Source organism: Ostrinia nubilalis, chromosome 16 (assembly GCF_963855985.1).
Source record: "Ostrinia nubilalis chromosome 16, ilOstNubi1.1, whole genome shotgun sequence".
Classification (NCBI taxonomy): Eukaryota; Metazoa; Arthropoda; class Insecta; order Lepidoptera; family Crambidae; genus Ostrinia; species Ostrinia nubilalis.
In genome coordinates, this window is record NC_087103.1 from 11,188,908 (window position 1) to 11,211,684 (window position 22,777).

Sequence of the window (22,777 nt, forward strand, 5' to 3'; positions counted from 1 at the left end):
TTACCCACTACCCATCTCTACTCACGTCTACTGCTGGAAAATGACAAAAAGCTTATCAAAAAGGCCTCGCCCACGTAGACAGAGAAAACTGTTATTCTCTGCCTACGCTCGCCCAAGCATTATTTTCCTTAACGACCGGTCAATGCTAGACGGACTAATTCATTTTTATAGTTATGGTGCTTTTAGCGTTTGCTTTTTCAGTAGGTATTCTAAAGTTGATTCATTCACAAATTAATTAACGGATACTTTTTCACTTTAATTAAGTACAGCGTATACAGCTTAGGTATACAGACCATTGTTTCGCAACCTTTTATGATATATAAGAACAAGAAAATACTCTTCGTTGTTTGTATTTGTTCAAAAAATCATTTTGTTTGCGTTTAGAATCAGTCAGAGGATAGTAGAAGAAAGTCAATGGTATAAAAATGTTGTGCTTATAGCCGTTGCATTATAAAGAAACGTCAACCATAGAGAAACATGGTTGTTACAGGTTAAAAAAAACATTCAGTTATTATGTCATCTTGACGTTTCTCACTTCTTTTTGTTATCTGTCAAAAGACGAGAACAGTGTTTCAGCCATGGTAAATGTCGAAATTTATTAGAAAATCTAAAGAAATCTTTACAATCTTTCTTTTTTCTGCACCGTAAAACTATCTACAAAATGTTGTTGATGTAAAATGTGCGTCCAGATGATTATTTACCGACTTCTGTGTTTAATTTCTAGGGTCGTGTCAGGACTAAGACCGTCAAGAAAGCGGCTAAGATCATCATCGAGAAATATTACACAAGGCTTACCCTTGATTTTGATACCAACAAAAGGATATGTGAGGAAATCGCTATCATTCCTACCAAGCCTCTGCGCAACAAAATTGCTGGGTGAGTACTTACAGTAACCTCAAATTTATTAGTACCTATTTATTGTTTTGAAATCTCATTTTGTAGTAATTAAGCTCAGAAATAAATTAACTGGTTGCTATGAATTAAATGTAGAGTCACCTATCTAAAATTGTGTTATCTTTAATTTTTGTTTGTATGGGCTTGTATGTTATTGTTTTCTCTACACCATTCTCCTATTTTTCTACATAGTTCTTAGATGTTATAAATTGTCATGTAGCTGTTACTAAATCTGTTGTTTTTCTAAATAATCATGGATTCTACATACCAGATTGTAACCAGTGGTATTTTTCAAATTAATTTTTATTATACCGTTTTACAGATTTACCACTCATTTGATGAGGCGTCTCCGACACTCCCAAGTCCGTGGAATCTCCATCAAGCTGCAGGAAGAGGAGCGTGAGAGGCGTGACAACTACGTCCCTGAAGTGTCTGCCCTAGAGCACGACATTATTGAGGTAGACCCCGACACCAAGGACATGTTGAAGATGCTGGACTTTAACAACATCAACGGTCTGCAGTTGACGCAACCTGCCACACAGGGTGGATATGGTGGCAGGCGTAATTAATAAACTAATTAATTAAGCTACTTCTGTGTTTTATTTCATAGATATTGTTTTAAATTCACATCTTGACCATTGATTAGGGACCATACTTTATGTTTACACTAGGACATTTATTTTTTTATACCTAAATACCTAGGTATCTTAGAATATTATTATTTAGTGGGTCCTGGGCTCAAGTATCTACTAAAAATTTTTAATTAATGGTTGACTAATCTAGTCTACTTGTCCTATTATAAGCCTGGAATATTGAAAGCCATGCAAACACAATCTACCTACTTTCTAAAACTAAATAGAAGTTAAAAAATTGACGAAATTAATTCTTTTCGTGAAAATTTTTGTAACATGCTAGAGCTTTTTTGGAACCGCCCTTGTACCTGATTGTACCTACTCTTGCCGCCCATCTCGCATCTCCCCGATTATTTTGTAGGTATTTCCAATGATTCACGCTAGATGGTGCTAAATAAGCAACAACTACATAAGATTTCAAACTAGTGTGGACAGAGAATAGTAAGATTGATAATGATGCCGTTGTATTAGTGTAGCACATACAAATTAATCCAATATAGAAAAAGTGCATAATAATAAAAGAAGATTATTATGATTTGATTAAACTAAAATAGTAAAATGCTCAGTAGGTATGTGTATCCGAACGTATAAATTGTTTGTTAGTGGTTATGGCTGTCTCGCTCACTCTTGTGAAAAATAAATGTCGGTGTCGCTTTGATTTTTTGGGCTTGTTCAGGAAGGCAAGCACCTTGAGCTAACTGTGCTGTGTAATATTTTTAACAATTCAGAGTTTTAATGAATTAAGTAATAACTTTTTTATTAGCATCAACAAATTCTTATTATGAAGAATGGAATGTTCACATTTATTAGATAACGTCAAGGTGGATAGCGATCTCATTGTTGAGGACACCGCGATCACAAAGAACTTCAGTTGTTCAGGTAATTATAGCTTCGTTTGTAAAAGTACTCAGATGTGCCAGGTGTTCACGGATCAAAGGAATTCTGTTAGACGCTATGTCGTTATTTCCTTGGGAGGTTAGTTTCGAAAAATCAATACAGTGAACTCCAATAATCAGCTGTTCGGAGGGTGCGGGAGGGGGGAGTCAGCATGGATGACCGTGACTGATGTTGCGTTTCGCATTTCTGACGCGTTGCGATAATATTAAAAGCACATGACAATGGCTAGCTATTTTAGACTACTGGCCACTGGATGAAGTATTTCCCCTAGAACAAAATTTATGATGGTCGGCGTCGCAAGCGGATGGGGCGCGCCTCGCCGCCGGCGTCATGCTTGAGACATTTACGCAGTTCCTTTAGTGAATGTCTAATCATATTCCCCCAATTTATGTATATCAGCTTCTGCAAACAGAGCACAAATATATTCAAAACATTTTTATAAGTGTGTTTGTTTACTCTTATCTCCTATCATTATTCTACCTTTACAGAATGTGGTGTGAAAGATCAGAACTGGCTATGTCTGCAATGTGGAGTGGTGAATTGTGGTCGCTACGTCAACGGCCATGCAAAGCTACATGCCGAGTCCCAAGACCACCAGATGTGTCTCAGTTGTGATGTCTATTCAGTGTATTGGTAATAACAAAACACCTAATTTGAATTTGCTTTAAAAAAATCTAATAAGATTTTTATATTAATTATTTGTATTTACAGCTACAAATGTGATGACTATGTTTCCAACGACACGGAAAATAAAACAATAGATAAAATAAGACAACATTTGATGCAATCTGGAAATGCAAATGATGAAAATACAAATGATATTGTTGAAGCAGTAAATGGAAACAGTAAAGAGGTCACGAAAGATGGAAATGCTTCATTGACTTTGAATACGTCTGAAAACTGTAATGAAAAGCCTGATCAGTCCCCAAGCAGCATTCAGGAGGAATTGTCAAACGCAGATGTGGCCTCTGGCAGCCCGTGTAGTGAAGCATCTGGTAATCTTAATGTTAATGCAGAAACCAGTGAAAGTAAGCCATCAAAAAGCACTAAGGTATGCCGATATAAAATATGACAATCTCTAGATCATTGTGATGATATGACTGGTGGTTATGTAAAGTTTTTTTTTTTTAAATTTCAGAATGTAGACGAGCCAGTTAGAAGTTTACGACCCCGATCACGCAAAAGATCTCATTCAGAGGATAGTAGTTCTGCCGAGAATAACTCCAGCCAGCCATCCAGAACCAAGGAAAAGAAAATAACCCCCTGCAACGGCAAGAGCCAGAGGGAAAAGAAAATTGTAGGATTAAAAAATTTAGGCAATACTTGTTTTATGAATGCAGTTTTGCAGAGTTTGAACAATATACAGGAATTTAGTTGCTATTTTAGTCAGTTGCCATCACTTGAGGTGAAGACGAATGGCCGTAAAGTGTACCATTCTAGGAGTTACACGCGACAAGAGATGCACGATGTTGTTATGGCTGAGGAGCTTCGAAAGGTAAATAACTCATACATTTTATTTATAATGTGATGACTGCTATAAATATAACCTTGAGTTATAAACACATCCTGTAAGAAAAAGAACTTTGTTGGTAACTCTTTTGACACTGCTGTTTAGCACAGTTACAGCAAAGGAATTGGTTGTACTAAATTATGATGGTCAGTCTTGGCTTACATGAGTGTATCTAATTGAAACTATTAATGTTTCTCATCTACTACTTTATGGAAATTGAAAAACATTGGCTAATAGATTCCATAAAAAACATTTTATAAAATCAAAGTTCTGAGTCTTACTCACACAAAACGTTTTTCAATTCCATTTAAGTGATGAATAATTCAGATACAAATTATCAGCTAGTCTGTTTGCTATATGATAAAACCAAACAGTGCAAAGTTCACAGCTTTCTTATGTAGTAACAGGAAAATATGAATTGTGACATGTATGAATCACATAGTCATTAATTCAATCAACAGCATGTTATTTCACAAAGCGTTTTCGATTTATCTGACCTACCTGTCTCTATTACTCGCGTGTGGATTGTGGTGTAATAGGGGAGGCAGATGGAACTAAATAATATATCCAAACTGTTTTCAGTGTCTTAGGCCGTTTGTAGACATCCATTTTTTCACCGGACGAAGGACCGTCAAAAAACGGATATCCTTTGTTTGCTGTCAATTTTCTCGCCGGACCTATGTCCGATGCATGTACATACGCCACCGCTAAATCCGGTGAAAAAATCGGGCCGTTGTCCGGTCAAAAAAACGGATGTTCAGCAAACAATGGATATCCGTTTTTTGACGGTCCGTCGTCCGGTGAAAAAACGGATGTCTACAAACGGCCTTATAAGATTTGTGGTATAAGGCAAACTAATTTAAAAGAGCTGTGCTATCTACCTAGATCTTGATAAAAACTTACGCACCCTATTCATCCTTGTTGGTTTTTCCCTAAAGGTTAAATGCCAAGTAATTATTTCAAGATCGAATAACAAATATTATTGCAACTACATAAGGGCCTACGCTAATACGCGCGGAATGCGTGTATCGAAAAATAGTATAAGTATCGCAATGTGGCGCGGTCGCGTGAGACGGGTTGCTTTACGCACCCGCAAAAGTTTTAGTGTACAGCCTAAGTTACACAACTAAAATTAGTTTAGCTGGATAAGCGTTTTAGAACGCGCTTGGGCGTTTCCGAGTTTCCGATTATTCAGAGGGCTTTGCATTTATGTTTTTTAATATGGAAGCATAGATCTGGCAATGACTACGTAACTTGCCTATAAATCTGTCTGATAACAAACCGTCTCGACCAAGGGGGCGCGCAATCCTCATCACGCGTTGCTTCCCGCTGAAAACCAGCTTCTCGACATGACGTTTGTTGAGCACCTGTTCACTGTTCAGCATATTTTAAAGATAATTATGTACTTTTGTCCGTCACATGTTATGCTGAATAAAGATTTTTTTATTCTTAACTTTGTAATCTGACCTCTGCGCATACCAGGTTTGAATGGGGTGTCAATTTCGGATTTGTCTTTTTATGAGCATAACAGGTATGATGATTCTGTTACTTTTACTCTCAAAACGGTGACTAGCGAGGAGATAATGGAGGTTATTAGAGGACTGAAATCTAATGCGCAGGGATGTGATGGCTTGGCACTGGATGTCTTGCTGCTCACCCTACCGCACTCGCTCGAGACCTTAACCACTATTATTAATTGCTCACTACAGCAAGGAGTGTTTCCTGATGATTGGAAAGTGGCAGCAGTGACACCTTTGCCTAAAACCAATCAACCGACATCAGCCCAGGATCTTCGTCCTGTTAGTGTCCTTCCATGTCTCTCCAAGGTATTGGAGAAGGTTGTATGCAAGCAATTAACTTCTTATTTGGAGAGGCATGGTATACTTCCAGATTTCCAGTCGGGTTTTCGAAGGGGGCATAGCACTGCAACTGCTCTGGCGGATGTTGTGGATAACCTTCTCGCGGCTCAGGACAGTGGGATGGTATCAGCGTTGGTGCTTCTTGACTTTTCAAGAGCATTCGACTCAATTAACACGTCGCTGCTGCTGTCGAAACTCAGATATTATGGTCTTGATCATAGAGCTATCAATTGGTTCCACAGTTATCTACATGGACGGAGTCAATATGTGGAGCTGAGGTTGAGCAATGGGAAAAAGCTTCGTTCGAACTCTCTGCCGGTGAATCGCGGGGTCCCACAGGGCTCAATTTTGGGGCCGATTCTTTACATTCTGTACAGTGCTGATATTGTGGGACATATTGCACACTGTCGTTATCATATGTACGCGGATGACTTACAGCTGTACCTATCATTTGCGCCTCGTGACCAGGGCGGAGCTGCGGCCATGATAAACAAGGACTTACTAAGCGTATCCACCTGGTGCTCCGAAAACTGCCTCACCTTAAACCCAAAAAAGTCTAAGCTTATGCTAATAGGGACACCTAAAAGTATAGCTAAGATCAACAGTCTAAGTATTACATTAAATGGGGAGTCAATAGAGAGGGTTGAGGATGCAAGGAACTTAGGTTTGGTGCTTGACAGTCATCTCAAATTTGAAAAACACATAACTGAGTGTGCAAGGAATTGTTTCTACAGATTAAAGCTCCTGTACAGAATAAGACCCTATTTATGTGAAAGACTTAGGATAAATCTTTGTGAGGCACTTATCTTGTCCAAGTGGAACTATTGCGATACTGTCTATGGGCCGTGTTTGTTGGCAAGTTCTGCTAAATTATTGCAACGAGTACAAAATGCATGTGCCCGCTTCTGCTTCCATATCCCACCACGATCTCATGTTACACCTTTCCTCATTACTGCCAATCTGATGAAGATGGAGGCCCGTAGAAGGCTGCACCTAGCGACAATGTTGTTTGGAGTTATCAGCACAGGGCGGCCAAAATATCTCTTGGACAAGCTAGCCCAGGCCCCTAGTAGAAATGAGCATGAAAGAAGAGTGATTACTCACGTCTTCCTTACACCGAGGCATCGCACATCGGCATTTCGAGGCTCGTTTAGATTTGCAGCGTCTCGATGTTGGAACGACCTGCCCCCGCCGTTGCGTGCTCTGAAAGTAAAGCACTCGTTCAAAATACAGTTAAAAAAAGACTTACTGTCTAGGCAAAATCAATCCTATTGATAGACATTACCATCTGAGTACGCACGCCGTGCATGCGGATATTGGCGTGCCGTTCCGTCATTGATAACGTTGCTCTTCGTGGTTCCCTTCCCTTTTTTCTTTAAGCTTTTTTGAGTCGTGCTCTGGGGATGCTCGGATGCCATGGTTTCGCGATTGTATTTTTTCCCTTGATGAGTACCCTGCAAATAGGTTTTAAAAATTATAAAAATTATATCGTGCGTAAGGGATTGTTAACTTAGCAACCAAGAGGCCACTTACCATCACGTTCACGACTCCGAGTGTGAAATCTCGATGATTTAATCCATTTATTTATTTAAACTAATCATAGAATCCTGATATTTATTTTAATTATTGCAAATTGTGACTGTAATGACATTTGGATGCTGCGTGGCTGATTTGACGTGGCGGCAGAAGTGTCATTTTCCCTTTTTTCTCCTTTATAGCAGTCACGGCCCGTCGACTCGTCACTTTGGCCGCGCACATCTGACCATAGATTCTTTTGTATTGACATTTAATTTATTTTTCATATTATTATTTAATTTCATTTTTATCGTGTCTCAATGTGTCATATTTTATTGTAAATTGTATTTTATTTTTCTTTATTTTTTTTTTTTATTTTTGTGTTGATGATGATTGTTATTTTTATTAGTTTTATTATGTAATTATTTTTTTTCAATCCAATTTTTTATATTTTTTTTTATTTTTTATTTTTTTTTTATTTCTTTTATTTTGACTAATTTTAATTTATAATTATTTAATGCAATTTTTTTTTTTGTTGTTTATTTTGTATAATTGAATGCCCCTACGTACAAAAAGGCGCCCACTGAAAATCAGTGTCTTGGTCAACGGGCCAAGACGTTACTGAGTGGGTGGCCTTTTTGACAACTTTATTATTATTTTTTCCTTTTTTCTTTCTCCTTTTTGATGTTTGTGTTCTAAAATGAATGTATCTATTTTCTACTATTGTTGTTGTCAAATAAAGATTTTCTTTCTTTCTTTCTTTCTTTCTTTCTTTCTTTCTGCGCCAAGTCAAGAGCCTAAACAAGAGGCAAACATTGCAGGTGCTGATAAACCTAAACACCGGCGGCTGCGGCTCGAAGGCGGCCATCTCGCCCGAGTGCCTGTTCCTCGTCATCTGGAAGGTGGTCCCGCGCTTCCGCGGCTACCAGCAGCAGGACGCGCACGAGTTCCTGCGCTATATGCTGGACAGGTTGGTTGACTGACGCTACGTTATAAACCTAAACGCCGGCGGTAATTATCTCACGCACGATCGTGCGTGTTGACGTCCCATCTTTAAAAACTTGTGTACATGGGCCCTTACTTTAAGGGGCTTAGAACTGGTGGTTGATACCAGCCTACACATCTTTAAAAGCATGACCAGGCCTGTTCATCTCCGCGAGTTCACATCGAAAACAAAACACGCACGATGGCCCCCTACAGGATTACTATTCGACGAGGCCTCACATACGAGCAAACATTGACTCACGCACGCGTAATCTTGTGTATGATGGAAAAAATAAAGAAAATGGTGTACTAAATACTGTGCAGTATTCAACTGCCTAAATAATAATAAAAACACAGAATGTACTTTTTTAAGTTGCCTGAAGACACCGAGAGGTAAATAAGTAGTTAATATTATTCATGATAATTCATGCTAAATCATGTATTTCCTCCGCCATTTTCAGCAGTTTCGCACCTCACGTCACATCATTTATGTATTCACTATTGCTTCGGCGCAGTACCGATCACTGAACAAAATAGTGCTTGACTCTTGAGACAAGCTAAATTACACCATATAGTTAATGACATTGAGCATATATTTTTTTAAATACCTTCGCGAAGTAAAACTTCTGTACGTAGTAGGTACTTATTATTATTCTGTGGTATGACCTAAAAAGTTTTATCAGCTTTTAAATCAATAAATTGTCAGTTAATTGAGTTTGCGTCCTGATGACGTCATAGTCCCCATTGCAAAAAAATACTGTCAACTGAGGGAATATCTCACAGCTTACTTGTCCCACAGGCTGCACACAGAACTACTGCAACTGCTGCCGCCGGAGCGCGAGGCGCCGCGCGCGCCCGCCGCCTCCATCGTTACCGCTGTGTTCGGCGGCACGCTGCAGAGCGAGGTATACACATAATATTGCATTTCAACCAGTGCAAGTCCACTGCTGAACATAAACTTCCATCAAGGAATGTCATAAACTATGAATCTTCTGCTTTTTCATCCACCCATTTTCTTTCTCTTTCTCTCCCAGCATAGCTTTGGTTTCCAACAGAGGGATCTCGTGTCTTAAAAATTATGCTCGAAATTAAATATAAACGAAAGCATAATTTCAAGCGCGTAGTTGGTTACAATTTCAGAGCCTTACCACAAAAAACATTGGTTTGAAATGACATTGGTTCAACGCGTGTTTAACTTTTTGTAATAAGCCCTCAATGTTTAGAGTATCGCTCGAATCTATTCTTACATGTAGTTGCATATTTGAGTGCCTGTTCATGTACGAATATGAATGTATCAATCAATGCTTGTGTAATACAGGTGCGCTGTCTGGCGTGCGGTACGGAGAGCAAGAAGTTCGACCCGTTCCTGGATCTATCGTTGGAACTACCGGACGCGGGCCGCCACGACGCGCCCGTGGCGCTCCACGACTGTCTCTCCAGCTTCGTGCAGGTCAGTGAACCCGTCGCTTCCGCACTGGATCGCACGAGCGTGAGGGCATTCTAGTTGTTAACGTTAACGTTGTTTGTAAAAGCAAGAAGTTGCCGGACCGCACGATTGTGAGGGCATTTTAGTTTTTCTGACATGACTGTAAACCCAGGAAGTTGTCGGAGCCCACGAACGTGAGGGCATTCTTGTTTTAATATTTCTGACATTTGTGTAAGCCCAGAAAGTTCCCGGAGCTATAGTTGTAACTTTCTGCGACCCTGAAAGTCGGGAAACGGTTCCCGTTGGACCACTATGGCCACGTTACATGATGTATGAGTTATCCTTTCCTGCCGGGCGAATGCGCGCCGTTATAAATTGTTACCGATGATTTTAGACATCAAAATGTATGACTTATCGATAAAAATCGATATAATGGCACGATCAACGCTGCGTATCCTAGGCCTACTGGGAAGTGGACGCTCCGCATGGAGTCTTTCGACGGCTCTCAACAACGCTTGGAGTCTCTTGAAAACACGCTATGTCAGCGCTGGCCCTATTTAAATAATAAATAAATCTTTGGACAATTTCACACAGCGCCAGCTAGCCCCAAAGTAAGCAACTTAATGCTTGTGTTATGGGTGCTAGCTTAACAGATATACTACTTGTATACTTTTTTTTTTAAATACATACATATTATACATAGTAACACCCAGACCCGTCACAGAAATTAAAATTCATCATTTCAATTTCTGCCCGGCCGGGAATCGAACCCGGGACCTCTCGGCATAGTAGTCCGCTCTGAACCACTACACCAAACGGCCGACAATATTTGCCAATGTATTCTTTACACCCTGTGTTATCTTCCCAGGTGGAGGAGCTGGCAGACACGGAGCGCTACTTCTGCAGCAGCTGCAAGTGCAAGCAGAAGTCCACGAAGCAGTTCTGGATCCGGCGCTTGCCCAACGTGCTGTGCCTGCACCTCAAGCGATTCCGGTGGCACAATTACTTTAGGTGAGAGAGAAAAGGTTATTATGGCAGACATTGGGGGCGTTTGGCCGAAAATAGCATTGTTAGTATGAAAAATGCCGTCCTTTTAGCAGTAAGTGCTATCACTGCTAAAAAAAAATTATGGGAAAACGTCACGTTTGAATTTAGCAAACGTGTCCTCGCCGAAAACATGCTAAAGTTTTCGGTGGTTGCCATGGCGATCGCCAAACGCCCCGATTATTAGCAAAAACTGAAATTTGATAATATATCTCCGCTATCTATCGGTTAGCAGGCTGTATCTCATTTTAAAGCAGACTTTCTTGCGGCTATAACAAAAATTAAAAATAAGATTGGGTACACATACAAGAAGATTGTTTTTTCCTGCGTTTTCAGTTCAATCTTGTACCATGGTACGGGAGCGTACGTGCGTGCGTGATGACTGTTGACTCCCACTAATTAATCAAACTATTTGTTACAGAACCAAAGTGGACACCAGCATATCGTTCCCGCTGCGCTCTTTAGACATGTCGCGCTTCGTGCTGGCCAACCTGCCCGACACGCGGCGCTCGGGCCGCGGCTCGCACGCCTACGACCTGGCCGCCGTCATCGTGCACCACGGCTCGGGGTCAGTATGCACGAGCGTGCGGTCCCGTTGCGAAAGGCGTTGGTCGGCAAATCATAGATGATTTTTAATACAGACGGATATAGTCTTATCCTATTAGCAAATCGCTTTAGTTCCGACTGTCTCCTAAACTTGAGAATCCTTCAAATTCAATGACTAAGACGACAATGGCCCAATGGCTTAGGCATAAGATGGCCAATTCGAGAGGATGCTAGTTTTGTAGTATCGTGGGGAACCCATTTCAAAAACAGGCATTTAACTAACTTCTCTACATGGGGTTTTAACAGGAATTTCACTCACGTGTGCATCACAAATCATCATCATTTCAGCCATAGGACGTCCACTGCTGAACATAGGCCTCATCCAATGCTTTCCATGTTGATCGATTGGTAGCGGCCTGCGTCCAGCGCTTCCCTGCTACCTTTACGATGTCGTCGGTCTACCTTGTAGGTGGACGTCTCACGCTGCGTTTTCCGGTACGCGGCCTCCATTCCAGAACCTTTCTGCCCCATCGGCCGTCAGTTCTGCGTACTATGTGCCCTGCCCATTGTCACTTCAGCTTGCTAATCCGTCGGGCTATGTCAACGACTTTGGTTCGTTTACGGATCTCCTCATTTCTGATTCGATCTCGCAAAGCATCACAATCATCATATCGCATCACAAATGACTTATCTCAATCATCTTTCCTCCACAGAGCCGGGTCCGGGCACTACACCGCGTTCGCGATCAACGACGAGCAGTGGTTCCACTTCAACGACCAGACGGTGCGCGCCACCGACGCGGCCACGGTGGCGGCCTGCAAGCCCTACATCCTGTTCTACATCCGCCGCGAGCCCGCGCTGCCCGCCGCCTCGTGACGGCCCAGTCGCAAGGCGCGCGCCGCACCGCACGAGCGTGAGGGCATTTTAGGTCTAACATTTCTGACGTCTGTAAACCCAGAAAGTCGCGCAGTGCACGAGCGTGATGGAATTCTTGTTTTAACATTTCTGACGTTTGTAAACCCAGGAAGACGCCGGAGCGCACGAGCGTGAGGGCATTTTAGGTCTAACATTTCTGACGTCTGTAAACCCAGAAAGTCGCTAGAGCGCACGAGGGTGAGGGCATTCTAGTTCTATCATTTCTGACGTTGTTTGTAAACCCAGGAAGTCGCGCAGTGCACGAGCGTGATGGAATTCTAGTTTTAACATTTCTGACGTTTGTAAACCCAGGAAGACGCCGGAGCGCACGACCGTGAGGGCATTTTAGGTCTATCATTTTTGACGTTGTCTGTAAACCCAGCAAGTCGCTTGAGCGCACGAGGGTGAGGGCATTCTAGTTCTATCATTTCTGACGTTGTTTGTAAACCCAGAAAGTCGCGCAGTGCACGAGCGTGATGGAATTCTAGTTTTATTAACATTTCTGACATTTGTAAACCCAGGAAGACGCCGGAGCGCTCGAGGGTGAGGGCATTCTAGTTCTATCATTTCTGACGTTGTTTGTAAACCCAGGAAGTTGCGCAGTGCACGAGCGTGATGGAATTCTAGTTTTAACATTTCTGACGTTTGTAAACCCAGGAAGACGCCGGAGCGCTCGAGCGTGAGGCATTTTAGGTCTAACATTTCTGACGTCTGTAAACCCAGCAAGTCGCTAGAGCGCATGAGGGTGAGGGCATTCTAGTTGTAACATTTCTGACGTTGTCTAAAAACCCAGAAAGTCGCGCAGTGCACAACCGTGAGGGCATTCTAGTTATAACATTTCTGACGTTGTTGTCTGTAAACCCAGGAAATTGCCAGAGCGCACGAGCGTGAGCTCTTAAGTTTATTGACGTGAACTATGGAAGTCAGGTACACGAATGATGATTGGGTGGATTAATGGCATTTTTATTTAACTCGATTACTGGTGAATTCATGTCTCACTTATGGAAAATATATTGGTGATTTGATATTGATAGATGATTGTCTAAATTGATATTTCCACATTTTTAGTCATTTTGAACTAACATCAATTAGAAGTTTTCAATCGATATCTCATCCTATAGGAACTAGGAACGAAGTAAGTGGCATTTTGGATGGTTTAGTATACATTAATCAGTGAACCCTCGGCGCCATACGTCTTTGGCAAATATAAGTCAACAGAATGTTGACCGTAAACCCAGTTAGTCCAAAAATTGATTAGATTACGAGTGACAATGGCTTGAAATATAAATCCGCAAAGCCTATATTAAACAATATCTTTAATTACGCAACGATTTTTTATTAGATGTACGACGGTTGCTGAATGGGGATTGAAAGATATCACTGATTATGCTATCGGGGTGAAGAGAGGTCATTGTAAGCTTATCATAGATTCATATCGATGCCCTTCTGGACAGAACATAGGTTAGTGACTATATTGCGGCCCTACTATAATACACAGACAATTTACTGACTGTTAAATGAAAAAAAAAATAGATTTAGACCATTTAATGGGATATGGTAATCGTTGCTTGCTGCACTTTATATGTCAAAAGCTGGATGTATCTTGATCGAGGTGTTTGTAATCCAGAGGAAAAGCAATACAAGTAGATACGGTATATCTCATAGGTACCTGATCTAAGATTTGTTCATCTGAAGCCTTAATACCTCCAATTACGATCATGTTTATAATTACGCTTAATTTTTTAAATTTTAGGAGTACTCGTGTTTATCGTGGCCAGTGACGAATTTATTGTTTAAAAATCATGTAACAATCTTATTCCCGTATAATAACTTTCATTTAATTATAATTATGTAAAAATCTAAACAGCATTCCTAGGTATATGGTTTCTGAGCAGGACTCATGTTGTGTGTGTTTAATTTTATATTTACTATGATTTTCTAGTAGTGCTACTTATATGAAATTAGTTTGGCGCTTGAATCTGGTCTTTTCACACAAGTGCTTAAGTTATAATGTACTGTAACACTTACATTTTAATTACAAGACAATGTTTTGTGATGTGACGAAACTACAAGAGACTTATAAGGCCTTAAGTTGCTTCAAACCGTTTCTTCTGTTCTGTAGTTAGGATGAAATTTACATTACTTAATAAGTTGATAATGTACAACAATATTAGCAATCGCCTTCACATACAGATTTATATCATGTTAATTTGTAAGTAACAAAATACTCAATATAAACAGTTGCACAGATGTTGACATAACATTTTAAGAATTTGAGCCTATAATGTTTATTAGAACGTTAGGGAATTCATGATTCATCATTTTATTAGTAAACGAAGTGGCATACCTACGATGCATTTTACAATAGTTCAATAAGTTTGAGTGTAGTGTCTCGCTTAACATGGGTTGACGTTCAGTTCTTACTTGCATTTTACATTCCTGTAACAAATTGTGTTGTTTTACTTTTCGATGCATTCATTGATGCGAGACTACGACAGTTTTGTGTGTAAACATTATGTGATAGTAAAAACTTGTGTACATAACGATTTTATTCTGAACTATTTTTCGCAAAGTACCTAATTTGAATAGCAGGTTTATTTGTAAGTACTTCAATTACTGGGAGTTGATAGTGATTGAATTTAATAAATTCGCTAATTTAAACATCAAAGAAGTTGTTTTATTTATTTTTATTATGACAAACTCCTTATTACTATTTAAAACATCGAAAACATTTTCCTAAGCGTTTAAGCCAAGTTTGTTTCTCTGATTCGCTATCTATAGTTAAGTGCAACGAGGGTACGCTCTCTGTTATTGGTAAGAACTCGGCCCATGCAACGGGCTTCAGCAAGGACATGTTGCGAGCCCACAGCTTATTACTTGCAGATTCCTTACTGTCCTCATGTTCAATAAAAGTGTTTTCTAATTCTTGTACTTCAGATTCGCTGGTAAATGATTGATTTTGCTTCTCCTCGTGAATCCAGTTGTTACTGTCAAGTTTTTCGATGGGGTCTGTAATTATTGAATGTTTCGGCCGACCGACGTCAATGCCTATCTGAGGTTTCTGTAACAATTGCTTATCAAAATCTCCTCCTTCGTGTCCCTCGTCGTCCATATCTTTAACAATTATTTTGTCAGTTTTTATCGAAGGTGGTAAGTTCCTATTGGAAGAAACTGTTGCCACATTTTTAGCTTTTTCATCGACTACGTTTATCTCTGCTTTGATTTGAATCTTATGTGAATTTTCACTCAAAGAATCATTCGACTTCGGTTCGGCCGATGGAACCTCTACTAAAGCCTCTAGTTTGGAAGGGCATGTAGGACTAAATTTTGTATGCCTGGACCTCCTTCTCCTTTCGCGAGGCGAGAGACTCATCCAATTCACAACATTTGTGTTACTCGATTTATCTTGTTTATCAACATGGTTTAGAAAACCGTTTGTAGTAGTGTTTGTATCGAACCAGTTATTTATAGGTTTGGAGACCGGGCCGTTGATTGACTTAGGTGATTCGTCAGGTACATTGCTTCGAGTTGGCTCCGTAATTTCAGTCACTGTCGGCAGCGTTGTCGCCATGGACAAGTTTAACCGCGGCACGTAGGTAGCAGGAATGGGCGATGCAACTCTTCTGGTATTCTTGGTCACGTTCGGTTCCTCGCAAAAGTTTTCTAATGAACATGAAGTAGAGCTCGTGCTGTCTTGACTGGGAATGTTGACCAGCTCATAATCATTGTCCGATAAAATACGCTTGTTTCTAAACGAGTATATCCATATTGTGCGTTTGTTGGAGTCTGCGTCTTGATCAAAAGTTATTATTTCGCTGTCATAAGGCATGTCGCCGTTCATGTGGTCGGGATTATCTGCTCTATCTATGAATTCAGTTTCATCCGACGAAGTATCAGAGTTGAAAGGCTTATTTATGATTGTAAAACAGTTAGATGGGTGATTATTTTTTGGTTTAGTATCTGAAACATCGTTGGTAGAGCCATAAAAACTAGAGTAAACTATGTCATTGACGACCTCGGCTATTTCATTTTGGAGGATTTCCGGTGAATTTTCGTGGGAAAAATTATTATTTTGCATCATGCGTCTTTTTTCTCGAGCCTTTTTATTAGTCCTGTAAATTTCAGGCTGTGGCATTGAATAGCGGTCTTTGTCCACATACTGCCAATATTGTCCGAAGTTATAATCTTCTTTCTCAGTGGTGGTGACTTCTGCATCGTCGGAATCTAGTTCGATGATTTCTACTTGGGTTGTATCGTCTTGCAGCCATAATTGACCCATAACAATGTCTGGTGAGTCAGGATGTTCTTCAATCGAAGGAAAGTCTGAAAAACAATATTAGATAATCATTAAGGAGAGGTGTACCTACTTAGATGGGATAATTCTCTTTACAGTGCCTTCCTAAACTTTCATTACCGAATAAATTCTTCTAACTACCAACAACGATTATATGGTAGATCATAATTATATCATGTTCACACTGTCCGTGAACTCCTGTGAAGAAGAAAATATGTTCTTGTGTAAGTTACAAGAAGAAATATAATAAATCAGATCCTTACGATTAACCACTGTGCCGTTACGATTCATATTCTGGTATGTATTCCACCTCCTCATGTTTATGTACAACTTGCTCTAACAAAATAAAAGTAATATTTAATTTCATTTATATCGATTAACTTGAAATCGTACTCCTGTAAATTATTACTTGCTCCGTAAGTAAATAAACAAGAAACATCGACAAGAGCGTGACATCGGTGACATCGCTCAATATGTCGCAAGTGACAACTGGAAATGAAATTTTTAATGCTATAGAAAAAAGGTTTGTGTGAAAAACAACAAATAAAAAGAATTTGGAAATATCCGTTATTTAATCGGCATAACTAATACAAGCTCTACTGGCTCTACATTAATTACCTAATTCCATAGCTTATTACCATAATAATTATGGAGTAAGTTCATTAGAGTGATCATTCGAAAAAAAGGAGCCCGAGTGCATAAAATATCCCTTTTAAACGCTGCAAAAGCGTTGCACGGATAGTTCAAAAGGTCCGGAAGCAATTTAGCCTGTTAAAAGGTGTCTTGGTGCGGTAGTGCGCTGTTGGAAACAAAGTGTAAATGGATTGATTGCGTCAATCCCGTCACAAAGGGAGACAAATTGCATTAAAAGCGCGGCGCGGGCCATTTGGGAAGCACTTACTCCATTAGACGCGTCCAAATAACGTTACCTTAGTGTGTTGCGAATATACGCGCCATAATGGACAAAGCTCACTTTACTATGATACTACGCTGAAGCCTTATAGAGGAGGGAGGGTGTCAAAAAAAGACCCTGTTTTATTACTCGACTGCGCCAGAAGGAGGGTTATTGAAATAAAAAATCATAACACCCCCTTGTTGGGTCGGGCCTCGAGGCTTAAAAATACGAATACTTGACCATAAGTAGGTACCTTGACCATTAATATGTATTATTCACATTAAAATAAATATTTTTAGATGAAACTTATAACTAACTTTTGTAAACTAAAATCGCAAATTAAAGTCCTTCATTGAAATAATTTTGATAAGTATTAAGTAGGTATAACGTAAAAAGGAATCCTATAATTTCTTACGTAAATATACGAGATACAAAATTAGACACAGTTACATAATATTTCTAGACAAAAGTTGCACAGTCCTTGACTCCTCCTTGTCTTAAAAGTTCCAAACGACTTTCACGTAGATGACTAACCACTTAGATGTTAAAAGCAAGGATAATTACCTTACCTACTGCTTAGTGGAGCATCTTGCTTGTGTGTTAAAGTTATAATTGTACAGCTAAAAAGTATTTCAGTGGAAAAATCTTAAATATAACTAGAAAAGTAGGTGATCAAACGCTTGAGCCAATATCTATATAATAAGCTTAATACTCAATAATATATTGTATCCATAAGGTTACTAAAGGTGGTATGGTACGGTAAGATACAATTATGGTAAGTAATAAATCCAAACGTACGACTACAAGTACTTTATGTACCGCAAATAACCTTTCTTTGAGTATCTATCAACATCTAAATCTACGTATGTGGTCTGCTGATGGCTGATGTGGTCTCTACTGTACTTAGAAATGTTTATTAACTGTGCAGGTAATTGTTTTGGCCCTACTTATGTAGTAAGTATGTACAGATGCCTACGACTCATTTGTTGGCTTATTTACAACTACTCATCAGTACCACAGCCAGCTCTCACAAGCGACGCGCCCGCGGCTCCCTCAAAGGTAATTAATCACATCAACCGCGCCTGAGTGGTCCACTCATCGCGACTAATTCGCAAATTAGCGACAAAGCGCTTCCATTCGCGCCATTGCGAATTTGCGACGGTGTTTCATCTCTCTATTTCACTTAATTTATGCTCACTTCATTATGTATGCCCGCTCGATTAATGCCTCCGATCATACTCGTACCTACGTAATTTCTTTCACGGCTGAACGTTGCGTTTGTAATTAGATCGCTGCAATTGAGTTTGGAGTGAATTGATTTCGGATTGTTAAGTAGGTCGCGTTAATGGCAAAGATCGGAGAGTGGAAAATATTTAACTTTTTCAGTTTCAAGTTTGCTATGGATCAATTCAAAATGATTACCTTTTATTATGGTGATGCAAGTGTTTGTTGTTAGTTTTCCATTTTAGGAAGGTGCTCTACCTATATTACACCGGTAGAACTTGTCTACTCGATGCTTATAGAAGTTAAAACTAATAATACACTTAAGTTATGACTAATTATATTTCCGCAGTGAAACAAAAACAGAGTGAATAATTGCTAGTTGCTTTTCTCTTGCTCATGCTTTTAAGATAAATTATGAATTACAAAGATAACGCTGTTTTTGTTTCCGTGAATTAACAACGCACATAATTGGTGTTTGCGTTTGTGTACCTCTACAACAATGGTGGTCACGCATAAATTACACACAAAAAGCGCAGATAGCGTTTGTCGCGGAAGCGGACTCGTTAGACAACAACCATTAGCAATCCCAGAGAGGCCAACTTCAAAACAAAATGGCCGCGCTCAGAACATGTAATTACAATTTACTTTTATCTATCAAAATATTTTTAATTGGTTTTACCAGTTGAAAAAGTCGGTGTAGTATGTGATTAGGCTACGAAGCTGTATATTTGCTTAATGGAATAGTGTCCGAGATAAAAGCTTGCGCTATCGGCGGATCTGGCGTAATTAGAGGGGCGGCGGTTCCTCGCGGCCGCCACTTAAAGCTGCACCTCCTCGCACGACATTATCTCATTATGTAAAGCGTGAATGAGCCGAGTAATAGCGGCCTGTAAATATTTACATGGCCCGGTGTACGTATAAATTAAATTGCTTTTACAGCGAGTCAATCGTGCGAGTGAATTTGACGATGACTGCGCCGATCGGACTGAATTGCGGACTGGTGTCTAGGCAAGCATTAGCTTTGATTAGATATTGTGCGGGCCGATTGCAGTTGTAAATAAGTACACAAGTGATGCGCATTCGACTCAATGGGTACCTACTTACTATCAAGTTTGGTCAGAGAAAGACTTAGGTTCATAGGTTTTTATGGAGATGCATTAGACACATTAATGTAATAACAATCTCTGCTGGTCTAGACAAAGTAAAAATACCAATACATAAGTATCTAGTCACCATCACATTATGAAGCTTTTACATGAAGTTTTTATAATGAAGTAAAAAATTAAAACGCGTCGTACTAAAATTATAGAGTGACGAGCGCGTCCTGGCCGCTCACTCTACTTCCCCATTTCTATTCAATAATAATTTTGCTTTTAGTGAAATTACCCTATAAATATTCAGTAAGAAAGCAAATACACTTAATGACCCGCTATCGGTGGACGCTAAATGCGAAAAGCCTGCATTAATGCCTTGTAAGTAACGCCCTCAGTTGCATTTGGTGTTAATTATTAAGCAACCGTTAGTAATTAAAACTGATGTGACGTTACATAAGTTTCAATTCCTGTACCTACTTCCATCTGATCTGAAACTTACATATTGTTTGCTTTAACGATAGGACATTATAATAAAACCGACTCTACATAGATTTAAAGATAGGTATACCTGCCTAAGTATTAAGTGGGCATACTTAATTCAATATCGTGATTTTTTTTATCCACAACGAGGAAGCTCTTGGCCTGTATCTCACCTGATTAAAAAGTAAAAAGTCAAAAGCTGATGATTTTTCAACAAAAGCTGTGTTTGTGTTACATCAACTTGCGAACTTATTGTTATAGAGTCATTTTGTTAGTGCGCCAAATTAAATAAACAATACAGCGCTTTATGTTGATGTAAATGTAATTTTTTTGTTATCTTATCGTGTAATCTACTAAAAACAATATTTTCCCCCGATTGTGTGACTGTGAAAGATTCGTATCGCCTCGTGCATGTCGCGGGTAAACAGCCAAACCGCCGTCCGCACTCTACTTCCAACTTCCAGGTGTTTAAAACATTTTTATTTAGTTGACTAATTAAGTCACGATTAAGTAACTATTTCGGACTCTAGTCTTCTGAATATTATTACGGGTTCGTGGCACATACAGGATCACCATTAGGATTAAAGTTAGAGGGTTTAGCCATTTTGACAAAATGTAGGTAGGAAGGAAGATCGATTTAGAAAATTCGTAGAAGCTCTTTTTTGCTGTAACTTCCATTTTTTCCATAAGTTCCGGAAAGCTTATAAGTTTTAATAAACAAAAAAACCTTCAATGATGTTATAATTTAAAAGAAAATCGATAGTACCTAATAAGAAATACCCACCTACAAATACTCTACGATATTTTTACGAGTACATAGCCAGAGTACTTGTGAAAAAATGATAGCCTGTTACACCCTTCATACCGAGGATTGGGTCTAAAAACATATCCTGTGATACTCTGCCACTTACAAACACTTTTTACAACATAATTGACCAAATGTTTCGAGCAACCGAATATTATCGCGTAAATGGAAAGGATGATTGGACACTTTTGTTGAACAAATGTTTTTGGAAACGCCGCCGGAGTCTGTTACCCAACACCACGCTACTCAGCCGGTGGCTAATTCACACGTTTTCACACAAATTACTATTTAATCTCACACTTTCTATAATAACCCAAATGTGGAAGTGAACTTTTAATTTTATTTCTACGTTTTTGGGTTGTGAAAGGAAATCACAACGTTTTTACACAAAATTGATTCGGTTTTAAAATAAATTGACATGAAATAATGCTCTCAATTGAATGACCGTATGTAGGCTATGTTGTGAACGCGAATCTAAAATTTTAGATCGTTATCGTTTTTGTTTTGCAGTTTGAAATGAAACTCCGTTACAAATCTGGTATTTAGTTATAAGTCAACCCTTCGTAGCGTACCGTTTTCAATTTCAGAATAGCGACTAAAAATGATGATTCACACCGTGTGAATATTTTTTGTACACATTGGAAAAGAAAACATGTCAATCTCGTGAGCGTTAGATATCAACCGCTTGTAAAATCTGCGAGTTTAAATGTTCTGTTTTTTGCGGGATGAGTGTCAATTAAATCATCAGGTCGGCGCCGCGCCTTGATGCTATCGGAGCGTTTACACGTCAGCATTACGAGTTGAACCCTCGGACTTTGGCCGGTTTTGTTGTCGGCTTTTAATACATTTAATTGATACGATACCAAACATACAAGTTTGTTACGTTATAGACATACAAAAATAGAGTACAGCATTTTCGAGTGACAAAAGTAAGTAAGTAATCTACTTTTGAATGAATGCGAGCAAAATGAGCACAAAGGTGTTAAATCTGGAACAAAATTTTTGGAACGATTAAATATCTTCTAGCCAAGCTGGAACTATTTAACAGTTATTGTAGAACGAACTACAATAATGGTAGTCGCTCTAGAACGACTAGACTCTACTATACTATGAAACCCAAACACACTAGTCAAATAGATTAACTTTTTTATACTATGACATGTTAATTGAATCACCATTTCTTGGCTATGGAGACATGTCGGTTCGGTGCCGGATGAAGCTTAGTCAGGAGGACCCTAACCACATTAATCAGGAACACAAGATAAAGTAGGTAAAAGTAAAAATATGTGCTACGAAGCTACGAAAACCTTGTAGCATTTTTTTTATTTAAATCTAAAACTGAAGACGAAAAAATTTAACATTACTCTAACTAAGTAAACAGATATTTACATCCTCAAGCGTAGCTGCGTAGGTAAGATTCACATCAGTAGGTATGTAATGCGTAGCACAAATGAGCTTTATCCAGGCGCTTATACAAAAATAAATATGCTATTGGTAAATTAAATTTTTGTCTAGCATATTACTCTACCAAGGAAATCATCGTCAGAGCGCAGTCGAAACACGCGGTCGGCGCGAGATTACAGGCCGCGCTGATTGCAGCCGCTAATGCACGGCGCCGCACTTACTGCGTCAGGAGGACCATAGAAAAAACAGCCGTGTCCCATCGAGTTTGTTGATGTAATAGATATTACTAGAGGCGGGGTAAGACTGTTAGATGCCCTAAATAATTCACACCCATCTATTCGTACTCGTATGTGGCTGCC

At 39.4% G+C, this 22,777-nt stretch overlaps 3 protein-coding genes and 1 long non-coding RNA gene across 4 annotated transcripts; 2 read left to right on the forward strand and 2 right to left on the reverse strand.

Moving 5' to 3' along the window:
* The first annotated feature begins 499 nt into the window (after positions 1-499).
* Positions 500-1,483, forward strand: LOC135079154 (small ribosomal subunit protein eS17). Its single transcript, XM_063973742.1, has 3 exons — positions 500-581; positions 725-876; positions 1,217-1,483. The coding sequence occupies exons 1-3, from the start codon at positions 579-581 to the stop codon at positions 1,461-1,463; spliced, it is 402 nt and encodes a 133-aa protein (XP_063829812.1). The 5' UTR covers positions 500-578; the 3' UTR covers positions 1,464-1,483.
* A 661-nt stretch (positions 1,484-2,144) lies between these two features.
* LOC135079550 (ubiquitin carboxyl-terminal hydrolase 3-like) lies at positions 2,145-12,197 on the forward strand. Its single transcript, XM_063974202.1, has 10 exons — positions 2,145-2,405; positions 2,912-3,056; positions 3,135-3,474; positions 3,562-3,918; positions 8,129-8,277; positions 9,091-9,196; positions 9,610-9,741; positions 10,586-10,728; positions 11,183-11,329; positions 12,021-12,197. Exons 1-10 carry the CDS (start codon positions 2,315-2,317, stop codon positions 12,181-12,183), a joined length of 1,773 nt encoding a protein of 590 aa, XP_063830272.1. The 5' UTR covers positions 2,145-2,314; the 3' UTR covers positions 12,184-12,197.
* Positions 6,632-7,628, reverse strand: LOC135079398 (uncharacterized). The gene is made up of 3 exons (XR_010258794.1): positions 7,326-7,628; positions 7,078-7,246; positions 6,632-6,995 (listed from the first exon to the last, which is right to left on the reverse strand). It is a non-coding gene; the product is annotated as an uncharacterized LOC135079398 (long non-coding RNA).
* Positions 12,198-14,932: 2,735 nt separating the features above from the next.
* On the reverse strand, positions 14,933-16,907 carry LOC135079397 (uncharacterized). The gene is made up of 2 exons (XM_063974054.1): positions 16,780-16,907; positions 14,933-16,545 (listed from the first exon to the last, which is right to left on the reverse strand). Exons 1-2 carry the CDS (start codon positions 16,832-16,834, stop codon positions 14,933-14,935), a joined length of 1,668 nt encoding a protein of 555 aa, XP_063830124.1. The 5' UTR covers positions 16,835-16,907.
* Between the last annotated feature and the right edge of the window lie 5,870 nt (positions 16,908-22,777).

What these genes read in the sequence shown, in the direction of transcription:
- LOC135079154 (XM_063973742.1), top strand. An exon ending in CTGCGCAACAAAATTGCTGG is followed by an intron (nt 877 to 1,216) that starts GTGAGTACTTAC and finishes ACCGTTTTACAG; the next exon opens with ATTTACCACTCATTTGATGA.
- LOC135079550 (XM_063974202.1), top strand. Translation starts at nt 2,315, where the DNA reads ATGGAATGTTCACATTTATTAGATAACGTCAAGGTGGATAGCGATCTC. An exon ending in GCGGCACGCTGCAGAGCGAG is followed by an intron (nt 9,197 to 9,609) that starts GTATACACATAA and finishes TGTGTAATACAG; the next exon opens with GTGCGCTGTCTGGCGTGCGG. An exon ending in GTCTCTCCAGCTTCGTGCAG is followed by an intron (nt 9,742 to 10,585) that starts GTCAGTGAACCC and finishes TTATCTTCCCAG; the next exon opens with GTGGAGGAGCTGGCAGACAC.
- LOC135079397 (XM_063974054.1), bottom strand. Translation starts at nt 16,834, where the DNA reads ATGAGGAGGTGGAATACATACCAGAATATGAATCGTAACGGCACAGTG. An exon ending in TAACGGCACAGTGGTTAATC is followed by an intron (nt 16,546 to 16,779) that starts GTAAGGATCTGA and finishes ATTGTTTTTCAG; the next exon opens with ACTTTCCTTCGATTGAAGAA.